Raw genomic sequence first — 13,752 nt, 5'->3', positions numbered from 1 at the left:
ACAGCATTTTTGCTTGCACATGATTGGATGATGGAAGTCAGCAGAGCTTCTGCTCATTTACTAAGCTCTGGAGCAACTCCTCTTGCAGAGTGCAACTGCACAGTCACCCTATGTGTGCCTTATGATACATGGTATGAGAATCAATGACAATAATCTAAAGGGCCAATCCACCAATAATTATTTCAAGTGCATGTCATCCTGTAAAATCACCCAGCAGCTATAGCGGCCGGATCTTTGCTCCTGGGCTTTCATTCCATGGTGACACATCTGAGGTGTCACTCTTGCTGTGAGATTTTCTTTATTTCATGTAATAAATAGATCGTGAAATGAGACTGCTTGGCTTATTGATGGCTGGAGCCAAGTGCAAACTTTCCTGGAAGTCATTGATGGGCTCTGTTAATGGTATACAAAAGCCAACAGGTGATAAACCCGACCAATAATGCAGTAGCAGCCAGGGGTGCAGGATAAAGGACGGAAGGGGATGACCAGGACCTTGCTTTGGGAGAATCAGATTGCTTCCTATACTCCTTTATTGCCATTCTGTGTAGTCACGTTAATGCAGACTATGCCAAGGTGATAATGCAAACCAGTCATTTGAGGGTAATAAGATAAGTTCACAATACAGGCAGACAATGACATTGTTCAGCATCAGTGTACTAGTTATCAGAGGTAACCTAACAGTGTGTAATTTTTTTCTAGCCTTTTCATTATTATTATTATTATTATACAGGATTTATATAGCGCCGACAGTTTACGCAGCTCTTTACAACTTAAGGGTAGACAGTACCAATACAATACACTTTAATACAGTAGGAATCAGAGGGCCCTGCTTGTTAGAGCTTACAATCTAAAAGAAAGGGTCAAGAGATACAAGAGGTAATAACTATGGGGAATGTGCTAATGGAGAAAATAAATGTACAGTTGTTAGGTGGGAGCCAGGTAGGCTTCTCTGAGGAGATGCGTTTTCAGGGATCGTCTAAAAGTAGACAAAGTAGGTGAGAGTCGGACAGATTGGGGTAGAGCATTCCAGAGGATGGGAGAGGCTCGGAAGAAGTCCTGGAGGCGAGCATGGGATGAGGTGACAAGGGAGCTAGAGAGCAGGAGGTCTTGGGAGGAGCGAAGAGGACGATTTGGTTGGTACTTTGAGACCAGGTTAGAGATGTAGCTTGGGCCAGGTTGTGGATGGCTTTGTAAGTTACTGTTAGTATCTTGAATTTGATTTGTTGTTTAAGTGGCAGCCATTGGAGGAATTGGCAGAGAGGGGTGGCAGATGGAGGGCGGTTTGTAAGGTGGATGAGCCTGGCAGCAGCGTTCATGATGGACTGAAGGGAGGATAGCCTATTTACAGGTAAGACAATGAGGAGGGATTTGCAATAGTCAAGACGAGAGATGACCAGGGAGTGGTTTAGAAGCTTTGTGGTGACATTGGTTAGGAAGGGGCATATCTTGGAGATGTTGCGGAGGTTGAGGCAGCAATCTTTGGACAGCGATTGGATGTGGGGCCAAAAGGATAGTTCAGAGTCCAGGATTACACCTAGGACCTTGGCATGGGGGGATGGGTTGATAGTTGAGCCGTTGATTTTGACAGAGAAATCAGGGGAAGTGGCACATGGAGGAGGAAATATCATGAGCTCAGTTTTGGATAGGTTGAGTTTGAGGAAATGATGTGACATCCAGGCTGATATATCTGTTAGTTTTCATCTTATGGGAATGTAATTTAGAAAATAATATCACTTTTCAATGTTTATTGAAGTTATAGTAGTTAATGGAGGGCTTTAGGATACTTTTTTTTTTTACCAATAACTGACCAACATAAGAATATTCTCTGCTGATATTTGTACAATTTGTATTTTTACAGATGTATGTCACACTTGTTCTAAAGATAAAGGGATCTCGGCTGGTGAAACCATCCCTGTGTCTGGCTCTCCTCTCCCCGTCATGGCTTCTCTGTCTGCTGCGTGTGGCTGAATACCGGAACCATTGGAGGGACGTTCTTGCTGGCACTGTGGTTGGATCTGCTATTGCTGTGTTCTTAGTAAGAGCTGGGAATTGGGTGATTAGAAGAAAACAGCAAAGTATAGATATTTAGGATGTAGGTGCATTGCACATTTATCAGCTGGGCAAACAGCTAAATACACACATAAAATGCATATAAGGAAACTGATATACCTACCAGAGGTAGATTTGTATTTCTATCCATCTATTTCTATGGCGGGCCGTACATGGGTCAGTTTTTTCATTCAACCAGCAGGTTGAACTTGGCCAGTAAACGGGGCAATTCCAAAGTCCTTCAGTACATATATGCCGAGAACAATAGGTACCACTGAGCTTGCTGGGCCACAATTCACCACCACCCCTACTCAGTCCACCACTTGGTCATTGACCTAGATCTTTACCAAGGTGACACCTTCTACCAGGATGGGCAAATTGTTGAAGGATAGCCAAGAGAGGTCCAGCTGGTCTAGCTTCCCAAACCGCTGGGCATAGAAGTCATACTTCATGACAGTGACCTCAGAACCTGTGTCAATCATAACAAGGGCAGTCACTACTGGACTGGCACGACCATTGACTCTGGTTTGCTGGGAACTTGTGCCGCCTGTCCTGGGGGTCGTCCTCTGTCTCGGGATTCACTAGTTTAACGCGGCCTGCGTGTGCTTTTGAATTCAGGCTGGCCACAGTTCTTACACCACAATATCATGAAAAGAGATGTCAGGTTGCGCTCTGATTTGCTTCTGCAGGGCCTTCCTGACTGGCCCAGCCTTCAATCCTACTACAAACTGGTCTCTTAGTAGGTGATCTGAGTCAGTGACAGCTGCAAGCATCCCTCTTCTCCAGGTGTTTCCAGATATTCTGATGTGTTACCGCAAAGTGAGTAAGGCTCACATACTCCTGCTGCCTCCGAACAAAGAATATGTGCCTCAACTCTGGGACCGTCACGTTTTCTCCGAAAAGGGCCCTCTAGGCGTGTCATGATTTGTTCCAGAGTGGCCTGAACCTTTTCTGGCAGCGCCATTACCGCTAGCCGGGCGTCATCCTCCAATGAGTTAATAGCTAGCTCCACAATCAGCCGAATGGGAACCTGGTACAACCACGCAGCACTTTCTTGTTTCTCCTCCCACTCCGCCAGAGGAATATTGGAGCCAATAAACTTAGGCACCGGGGCCAGGGCCGATCCTAACAGTATCATGATGGTGCCTGCTCCTCCTTCCGCACCTACTACAAGAAGGGACATATCCTGCTGACTTCTGCCAAATGTGGGGAGGTACGGCGTGGTGCAGCAGTAAACACTCAGGGGTTGGTTTACTAAAACTGAAGAATGCAGAATCTGGTGCAGCTGTGCATGGTAGCCAAACAGCTTCTCACTTCAGATTGTTCAGTTAAGCTTTGACAAGAAAACCTGGAAGCTGATTGGTTTCCATGCAGAGCTGCACCAGATTTTGCACTCTCAAGTTTTAGTAAATCAACCCCTCAGAGTCCAGTTGCGAAAACAAAACAGCATCCGACTGGGAACAGTTACAGCGATGTGTAGCAGAGCAGGCCTCGGATGTGCCAACAATCTGTCTTGTGGCCTGGCCAGTCGGTGCCCAAAGGGGGAGGTTTCCAGGAACTATGCCATGTCCTTATCCTTTACCTACTCATCTGGAACCTCTCCCTACCGCTATTCACTGTCCCTAACAGATGGGTCACCTGTCCCCACACTACCCACACTTGAAATTGACTCTGCCTGACCCAAGATGACTGCCAGAGTCACATGGGCAGCAGCATCCAGTCAAATAGCTTCCCCAGTGACCCAGAAAACCATAGGGGAACCATGTTCCTCTTGACCTCCCCTCCAACTGCAATGCCACTGCCATCGAGCACCACTTACAATGAGGAAAACGGACTGCACCTGGCTATATATAGTTATTGTATAAATAGTTTTGCTTTTGCATGTCCCTGTTTTGAACCAAAATCACAATTCTTTATGACTTTTCCAGTGTTAGCTATGATTTATATAGAGCGAACAGGTACAAATAGCTGTGGCCACCAATATTCTGTCATTGCAATCTATGGGCTTGGCGGGCGCTGCTATCCATGGGCAGCTTTCAATCCCAGCAGCAGGAATCAGTAGATACCTACTGCTGGGATTCGCAGCGTGGCAAAACTCCCACGTGAATCATGCCTCGTTGACTGCCAAGGATGTATTGAAAACACAATGGATGTCCTTGATGTAAAGGAATGGCATGGCAATCGCGGGGGTTAAACCAAGTTCATCACTACACAACACTGCTATAAATCTGTAAAAACATTTTAAAGTATTCCTTTATTTTTTTAGTATCCTTGTCTGTTGATGTGCTATATTGTAGGTGTCTGTAAATGCATGTGAATATGTCTTTTGCACATGATGCAGTGTGTGTAGATGAAGTCACAATTTGTCTGGGGGCACTTTGTAAGGTATCCATAGGTACAATTTATAACAATTTATCTATAGATACCATTTATGACAGTCTGTGACAATTTATGACAGTTTATGTACGGTAAATGCTATACTCTTTTCATTTGTGTGGATATTAATGTCATTCAGATTTTTCTGGTCCTATAAGAAGAGTATATTGACAGTACAAAATGACAATAGAAAATGATTAGAAGGGAATCGGTTGCTCGCTCAGATCTCACAATGCTGTCTCTAAATGCCCCTTCCCACACCAGGTAACCTGTGTACTGAATAATTTTGGGAGCTCCACCCCTGAGGAGAAGGAGTTACATCAGAAAGAAGAGGACGAGATCCCTATACCTGAGAACCTTCATCCTCCGGCACGTGAAAAGTTAAGTGTGGTACAGGTAAGGGGGGGACCCGGTGAGCTAAGAAGAACAGTTTATTTATCAGAGTGCCTTGAATAAAGAACAGAATTCACAGCCTCATAATAACCAGACTCAAGCTTGTGAATTAAAAAAAAGCAGTTGTAGAATGATGGACAGGATCTGACTGGTTCATATTTCAGACACTTTGATAAAGTGGTAGGTAACGCGACCCATTCAAATGGCCGTGCACCCGCATCTGCACGGATGTCACAAACAGACAGCAATGGGACTGCCGGCACGGGGATGCATGCAGCACCTATGCATCCCCGTGCTAGTAAACACCTTGCGCGGTGCACTGATTAAACCGCCCTGTGTGAGCGAGGCCTAATAGTAATTTAATGGTAAACATTAAGCTCTGAAGGCTCTTATTTGCATCTTACTGCATAAAATGAATTCACATCTAGGTGGTAGCAAGCTGCCACGCCCTTAGACCTGAATAGGACCTGAAGATGTTTAGTAGGTTTAAGCATCTATTCCTACTTATGTGCAAGTTAACACATTATAATTTTGCCTTGAGGTGTATTACCTTCTTAAAGTGGTTGCAAAGTCAAATAAAGATTACTGCCAACCTCTCTGTTCTACTAAGCTATACTACCCTGTGTACATGTTTGTATAAAATTGTGCCTGTAAATACCTTATTTCAGTTTGTTTCTGGCCGGTCACGTGACCTCCGGTCGCTCTCCTCCCCCAATCTAAGGGCTACAGCGGGAGAGCCCGAGATCTCCCTCTGACGTCAGCCGGGAGGTCACGTGACTGCTGTGCTGTCCGCTCAGCCTTTCCTGCTGTAGCCCTTAGATTGGGGGAGGAGAACATCCGGAGGTCATGTGACCGGCCAGAAACAAACTGAACAAATTTTTTAATTACATTTTTTTACGGGCACAATTTTATTCAAACATGTACTGTACACCGGGTAGTATAGCTTAGTAGAACAGAGGGGCTGGCAGTAATCTTTTTTAACTTTACTGTCAGCTACTAATAGGGCAGGAGGGGGGAAGAGATTATCTCACACACACAGGAGCTGACAGGCAGGGAGGGAGGGAGAGAGAGGAGAGCAGCGGGATGACGGAGGCGCATAACCTGACCACGGTATCATGGATCATGATGGGGGGTGCATGGGAGAGAAAGGCTCAGGAAAGAATCTTGTATAGTGGATTATTAATATGCTCATTGTTTGCTATAGAATGGTAAGTGCATTCTAAAGATATTGGGGTTGATTTACTAAAATTGTAGAGTGCAAAATCTGGTGCAGCTGCGCATGGTAGCCAATTAGCTTCTAACTTTAGCTTGTTCAATTAAGCTTTGGTAATAAAACCAGGAAGTTGATTGGTTTCCATGCAGAGCTGCACCAGATTTTGCACTCTCCAGTTTTACTAACCCCCCCCCTCCCCATTGTATCGCAAAGCAATCTTATGAATCTCAGTGTGCAGATTATTTTTATGTTCAGTCACTCACCTGGAAAGAATATGCCCAGTAGCCACACTATGTCAGATTACATGATTTTATTTTTTGGACAGTGTTTTGCTTTGTGTCACATACCCTTAGAGATTTAAGGCTGAACTCCGGGTAAAATAAAAATCTACCCTTCAAGTGGAGCTCCCCCTGCATTGCAAAGGCTAAATGTTTGTTTATGCCTAGGGCATAGCTCCCAACTGTCCCTGATTTCGAGGGACTGTCCCTGATTTCGAGCAATGTCCCTCTGTCCCTCTTTCCCCCTCATGTGTCTCTCTTTTTAGTCTGATCTATATAGCTGTATATAAAATACACTTTTTATCTTTCAAAAATTGTTTCCCAGTGCTAAAACCTTTCATCCAATTTCTAAATTGCTGCATTTGTCAATTTTAAAAGCCAATATAAAGGAATAGTAGAGGTAAAAAAAAAGGCACTTGTTGATTTAATTAGCCTTTTTTGGGTTAATTCTCCAAGGGGTGTGGCATGGGGGTGTGTCCTATGCCTACATACATTTGCTAGTAGGTGTCCCTCATTCCCATCTCAAAATGTTGGGAGGTATGGCCTAGGGTACATGTAAAAAGCACCTTTTACTCACCATATCCCTTGCTTATCGGGCAGGCAACGCTCACATCTTCTCTCCGATGCTTCGGGTTGTGGGTGGGCCCTCAGGCATCCTTTCTTACAATGGGGGACTACTGGTGCTGTGTTGTATGTGATGCTGTCAGAGCTGTAAATGCTGGCTGGAGTGCACTGCTGAAGGGAAGAGGCTTCTGGAAGCCAGTCCCATATAAGGAGGGGCCTGCCCTGAGAAAAAAACAAGCATTTACTTGCAGAGCAGGGGGAGCCCCACCGCAGGGGTAGATTTTTAATTTCCCCAGAGTTCAGCTTAGGGAGAGTAAAGTGGCTAACACTTCTGCCTATCAGCACTGGGGTCCTCGAATCAAACCCTAGCCAGGACTATCTGCATGAAGTTTGCATGTTCTCCCTTTGCTTTTGCTGGTTTTCTTCAACACTTCAAAGACATGCTGGTAGGTTAGTTGACTAAAATTGGCCCTAGTATGATATTCTGCTGAATGCATCAAAGATGGCTGCCCCACCTCCTATCAGCCCCAGCACCAATTTGATAAGTGCTTTGAGTCCCAAGAGGGGAAAAAGTACTATATAAATATAAAATTCAGTGGCTTCCACCTGGCAGCACTAGCATAGCTCCCAACTGCCCCTGATTTTGAGGGACTGTCCCTGATTTGGAGCAATGTCCCTCTGTCCCTCATTCCTCCTCATTTGTCCCTCATTTTGGTCTGATCCATACAGTTATATATAAAATGCACTTTTTATCTTTCAAAAAGTGTTTCCCAGTGCTAAACCTTTTATCCAAATTCTAAATTGCTGCGTTTGTAAACTTTTAAAGCCAATATAAAGGAATAGTAGTGGTAAAAAAAAGCTCTTTTTGATTTAATTAACCTTTTTTATTGGTTAATTCTCCTTTAAGGGGGTGTGGTAGGGGGGCGTGTCCTATGCCTACATACGTTTGCTAGTAGGTGTCCCTCATTCCCATCTCAAAATGTTGGGAGGTATGGCACTAGGGTCTTTGGCCTGCACAGAGTCCTGACCTCAACCACACCTTTGGGATGAATTCGAGTGGCAACTACGAGCCAGGCCTTCTCATGCAACATCAGTGCCTGACCCCACAAATGCACTTCTGGAAGAATGGTCCAACATTCCCATAGACACACTCCTAAACCTTGTGGATGGCCTTCCCAGAAGAGTTGAAGCTGTTATAGCTGCAAAGGGTGGGCCAACTCAATATTGAACTCTACGGACTAAGGCTGGGATGTCATTAAAGTGCATGTGCATGTAAAGGCAGACGTCCCAATACTTTTGACACTATAGTGTATATATAAAGCACTGTGTAAATTGATGGCGCTATATAAGTACCGGTAATAATAAAATAATAATAGGTGTAAAATGGTTTACAGCAAAATCAGTATGTGTAGTTTGCTGTACAATTATAACATTATTTCCCTTTTTTCTCTTTCTCTCCCTCCTTTAATCATTCTCTTTCTCTCTCTCTCTCTCTCTCTCTCTCTCTCTCTCTCTCTCTCTCTCTCTCTCTCTCTCTCTCTCTCTCTCTCTCTCTCTCTCTCTCTCTCCTTCTCTCTCTCTCTCCCTCCATTTCTCTCTCTCTCTCTCTCTCTCTCTCTCTCTCTCTCTCTCTCTCTCTCTCTCTCTCTCTCTCTCTCTCTCTCTCTCTCCCTCATTTTCTCTTTTTCTTCCTTCTTTCCCCTCAATAGGATTGTGGAACTACATCCAGTGATGTCACTTGACCCTCCTCCATGCCTTGTTCCTGTCACCCCAGATGTTCTTATACCATCGAACTGTATGACCAGCCAAGTATAGAGCTCAATGGCGCTCATCGGAGTCTCACCAACTGGACGGTGCCCAAGAGCTGTGAGCGTGTGATCCCTTTGCACTGAATATCTGTATGCACGTCAGAGACCAAATCTCCTGCCTTTTCCCTCGCTCTGACACTGGCAACATAATGTGAGAGGTTTTCCAGATTTTGACACCAAATTCTCACAGATCAAAAGTGATTTCATCATAGTAGTGTTATTTACCACGCTCGTCATTCACATGTGTGCGTTCATACCTTTATTTTTGCAACATAAGGAGCACTTATGACCTTCCTCTGTTCCCTTACAGATGTTGGGCTGCAGCAATTCTGTATCTAAAACGTGGGGCATAGTTATATATGAAAACCCTTGTGGTTGATCATCAATTCCCACACTTTCAGCTGTTTTTTTAGTTCTTCGGTGATAATTCGTCACTAATTTTTACTGTGTTTTAAAAATATGGTTCAGTGAAATCTATTTTGTAGCTAACTTTCTCCAGTCTGCAAAACCTTCTGGACAGTTTTTTTTTTTACTGAAACTATTGTCAAAAATGTTCCCCACCCTAAACCTGTTCTTATCCATATCTAATCCAAGAAAGAACTTCATAAAGTCTTCATTGGATCTAATCCATTGGTTTACCTATCTCTATCCAATCTTGTAGATATGGATAAAAAAAGCAGATGGAATTTCACAGAGAGTCATAAAATTAGTTATTTGAATAGGACCCCTAGTCTCCTTAAAGTGTACCTGTCAGTAGACAAATTGCTGCAAAAGAAGATGATAGGAGAGGGTCGGAACTACCCTTTGTTTTTTCCTTTTATGAAGGTTTTAGAGTATTTTGAATGTTAAAGTGGACCTGACCCAGACTAAAACACACTTACGATAACAGTGCTGTGTTTGTCTACAAATTGATCCTTGTGTCCCTCTGAAGCCCCCTGGATCCTAGGGCCAGATTGTACTCTGCATTTCTGCATTTACTCTGCATGACCAGACTGTCAGTCCACTGAAAGATACCAGAATGTCAGTGGAGAGTAGAGGCTTTGGCATCTGATAGTTGAATGCTGAGACACAGCTTAAATTAAAACTAAAAAAAAAAAAAAAAAAGGACTGCATAGGAGAATATGCCACAAATTCAACTCTTTTACTGGTATAAAGGTGGTTTTTGTGCCTCTCCTGCTTTAGCTTTAATTTGCTCCTGGAGTTCGTTGACATGGCAGCTTTGCTTGATCAGCTGATATCCCCTTGTCTTTATTTATTTATTATAGTGAAAAAAAACAGAAAAACACTGCGCTAAGCTAGTACATGGAGCAGCTACATACAATGTGACAAACAAAAATACAAAATCTATATATACAATGTAGCGCATAAATGTGATATGTACTCTTCACAAACACCTCAATTGTGAAAAAATCACTGGCAGTGAGAGTGTTCATAATGTGGACTGAAGACTGGGTTGGTCAACACACGGATGCGGCTTCAACATCAAATCGAAAAAATGGTAGGCGTGAACTCTTACCAGATCCTGTGGACTCCCCTGTCGTATGACATGGAGTCATGTAGGCATTTCGCCACTCTGGGCATGTAAAACGATATCCAGATCGTCAGAGCTCACAGATGTCGATTCCCCAAGTCCTCACAGGGTCGTCAGACGATTCTTTGTGATGGATATGGACGGAGTTCTGGCGACTGGAGTATGTAATAGGTAGCAGAGATGGGGTATTTTACTTCTCTCCCGATGATATGTAAAAAGAAAAGAAGTGCTTCCCCATAGTGCAGATAAAAACAATAGTATCCTTTTATTGTAATAAAACCAGATACATAAAAACAAAGTGATCACTATAAAAAATCTGGGGCAACTTAAGAGAAGGTAAGGGAGCCCGACATGTTTCGACCCATAGGTCTTTAACTGGGGCACTGGAGCATGCCCCAGTAGAAGACCTATGGGTCGAAACATGTCGGGCTCCCTTACCTTCTCTTAAGTTGCCCCAGATTTTTTATAGTGATCACTTTGTTTTTATGTATCTGGTTTTATTACAATAAAAGGATACCATCGTTTTTATCTGCACTATGGGGAAGCTCTTCTTTTCTTTTTACATATCATCGGGAGAGAAGTAAAATACCCCATCTCTGCTACCTATTACATACTCCAGTCGCCAGAACTCCGTCCATATCCATCACAAAGATTCGTCTGACGACCCTGTGAGCACTTGGGGAATCGACATCTGTGAGCTCTGACGATCTGGATATCGTTTTACATGCCCAGAGTGGCGAAATGCCTACATGACTCCATGTCATACGACAGGGGAGTCCACAGGATCTGGTAAGAGTTCACGCCTACCATTTTTTCGATTTGATGTTGAAGCCGCATCCGTGTGTTGACCAACCCAGTCTTCAGTCCACATTATGAACACTCTCACTGCCAGTGATTTTTTCACAATTGAGGTGTTTGTGAAGAGTACATATCACATTTATGCGCTACATTGTATATATAGATTTTGTATTTTTGTTTGTCACATTGTATGTAGCTGCTCCATGTACTAGCTTAGCGCAGTGTTTTGGGGAATCTGTGAGCTCTGACGATCTGGATATCGTTTTACACTCCCAGAGTGGCGAAATGCCTACATGACTCCATGTCATACGACAGGGGAGTCCACAGGATCCAGTAAGAGTTCACGCCTACCATTTTTTTTAAATGGATGCAGTCACATGTGGAAGCCGCATCCGTGTGTTGACCAACCCAGTCTTCAGTCCACATTATGAACACTCTCACTGCCAGCGATTTTTCATGTGCACATTTGTTTAGAGACTTTTCTGTGCTTTAGGTTCACTCATATGGACTTCACCCTTATCCCCACCCCATTTTTTTGGTATTTCACTACACCCGGTTTTCACAATTGAGGTGTTTGTGAAGAGTACATATCACATTTATGCGCTACATTGTATATATAGATTTATTTATTATAGGTACTTATATAGTGCTGTCAATTTACGCAGCACTTTATACAGTATATATATTGTACATTCACATCAGTCCCTGCCCTCAAGGGCATTACAGTCTAAGGTCCCTAACTCACATTCATACATACACATACTGGGGCCAATTTAGACAGAAGCCAATTAACTTACCAGCATGTCTTTGGAGTGTGAGAGGAAGCCGGAGTACCAGGAGGAAATCCGCGCAGGCACAGGGAGAGCATGCAAACTCCAGGCAGGTAGTGCCGTGGTTGGGATTTGAACCGATGACCCTAGTGCTGTCTTTTGAGAAGTTTGCTGGAAACTAGTGAGCCTCCCTGGACAATGGAGTGGTAAAGGGTGAAGCTTAGCTATGAAGTCAGAAGAAGTTCTTCCATCACATCAACTGCCTATTAGAAGTTGCCACATGATTCTTCCAGGGTTGATCCTACCTTAAGGGGAACAGGTTTGTTCTATTTGGTGTCTTCTAAGAGCAGAGTGGAGGATGTTCTTTATGACCCTTATCCCCAGATAACAGCGGAGGGATTCAGAATCTGCTGGATTTTTTTCCAGCCCAGTAAAACCTAATTCATGGGGACCTCAAAAGTGGATGTTTTGGGGGCATTTTTAGTGCCTACCAACTGCCAAATGGCTCTGTACGTCACCTTTACTAGGCATTGCTTTGCACTTTAACAACCCAACCATTGCATGCAACATTCGGGCCACACTATTCTATTCATTTTCATTGCCTCCCTTCAGTTGGGAAGTGTTGACAGACTGGGCCAATAGTACCTGCACGGGTCTGCCCATTTAAATCCATGGTCTGCGTGAACTTAACCTAACAGCAACTGCCTTCGTCAGGGTTGGTTGAATGAGCTGGGGCATCATTTCATGTGTAGGAAAGCTCCTGCACCTAACTCGCCTAACCTAACATTCTAACACTGCCACAGAGGAGTTAAAGGTGTGGTTGGGCAGGGCAGAACTTTTGTGAAATACACTAAAACCTTCAACTTGATTACAACAAAAGCCGAGCCAGCCTTCCCTGCTTCTTGGCAGCTTGCTGTATGCTGCAATGTAATAGGTGTACATTAAGGTTAGGCGGCACTGGGGGTCTCTGTGGGACTCCCCAAGCCTCATCTTGTGTGATGTTGCACGAATAGCTATCACAGTGCAAATCCCACTGCATGTGTACCAACCCAACAGTATAGTTAACTAAAAGCCCCTCTCAGGCGGGCTGCAGCCTAACCAAGCTAGATTGCTGCATTTGTATTTTCCCCTCTCATTGGTGATATCAGACTACTCATTGACTGCTGCCCATGTAGCTGCACCTATCATGAAATAATAACTACCTTTCCAACAACAAAGAGCATTGTAAGGGTCCTTCAGACCGTTGCATTGTGTTACCATTTTTAATGGACCGTCACTGAACCTACATAGTGGTACCATTTTGAATGGAACTCCAATGAAGTTCACAGCGGAACTATTTTGATTGGAATTTACAATGAACCTAAACAGTGGTAGCATTTTGAATGGCACTCCAAGGAAGTTTCACAGTGGAACTATTTTGAATGGCACTCCAATGAACCTACATAGTGGTACCATTTTGAGTGGAACAGTGCACCACAACACATATCCATTTCAGCCGCCCTACAATGCACTGATGGTTCATATCTGCATTGTGGTGCGCTGCTTTTGGAAAAAAGTGCAGGTCTGGTAAAACCTGCATTGCCATTCGTTGACAACCCATTGAAAATGAATAAGATGCATGTGGTAGAATAATGCATCATGTGATCAGTGGAGCAGAAGGAAAGATGTGCTTAAAAAACAGTGACCTCCAGGCCCAGATGCTTTTAATCAGAGAAAAACGTTTCTACTAAAAGAGCTTATTCCAGGTGGAAAGCTTAAAGCAGGCCTTGTGGCATTGTATATCATTTTAAGTGCACGTATGTTAAGTGCACGTATGTTACAAAATGTGCACATTTTATACTTACAGGTATTTTTTTACCTCTCACAAAGATCACAGTATTGGTCTTGCCCCTCTGAACATGTCTTCATCTTTCTTAATGCCCAGAAGGCCAGATCCATCTTTTTTAGATATCATCTAGGATCAGCATCTAAT

At 43.7% G+C, this 13,752-nt stretch overlaps 1 protein-coding gene across 3 annotated transcripts in view; it reads left to right on the top strand.

The window, feature by feature from the left end:
- Positions 1-9,067, top strand: part of PLPPR2 (phospholipid phosphatase related 2) — a 32,819-nt gene extending 23,752 nt beyond the window's left edge. For all 3 annotated transcript variants that reach the window (XM_073622691.1, XM_073622690.1, XM_073622692.1), the window contains 3 exons: positions 1,859-2,035; positions 4,690-4,805; positions 8,583-9,067. In XM_073622691.1, coding sequence (XP_073478792.1) covers positions 1,859-2,035; positions 4,690-4,805; positions 8,583-8,688 — 399 coding nt within the window. In that variant the 3' untranslated portion in view covers positions 8,689-9,067. The remainder of the gene's footprint in view (positions 1-1,858; positions 2,036-4,689; positions 4,806-8,582) is intronic.
- Positions 9,068-13,752: the final 4,685 nt, after the last annotated feature.

The sequence above is a fragment of the Aquarana catesbeiana genome, linkage group LG03 (assembly GCF_042186555.1).
Source record: "Aquarana catesbeiana isolate 2022-GZ linkage group LG03, ASM4218655v1, whole genome shotgun sequence".
NCBI lineage: Eukaryota > Metazoa > Chordata > Amphibia > Anura > Ranidae > Aquarana > Aquarana catesbeiana.
This window is presented reverse-complemented; position numbering and strand designations above follow the sequence as displayed.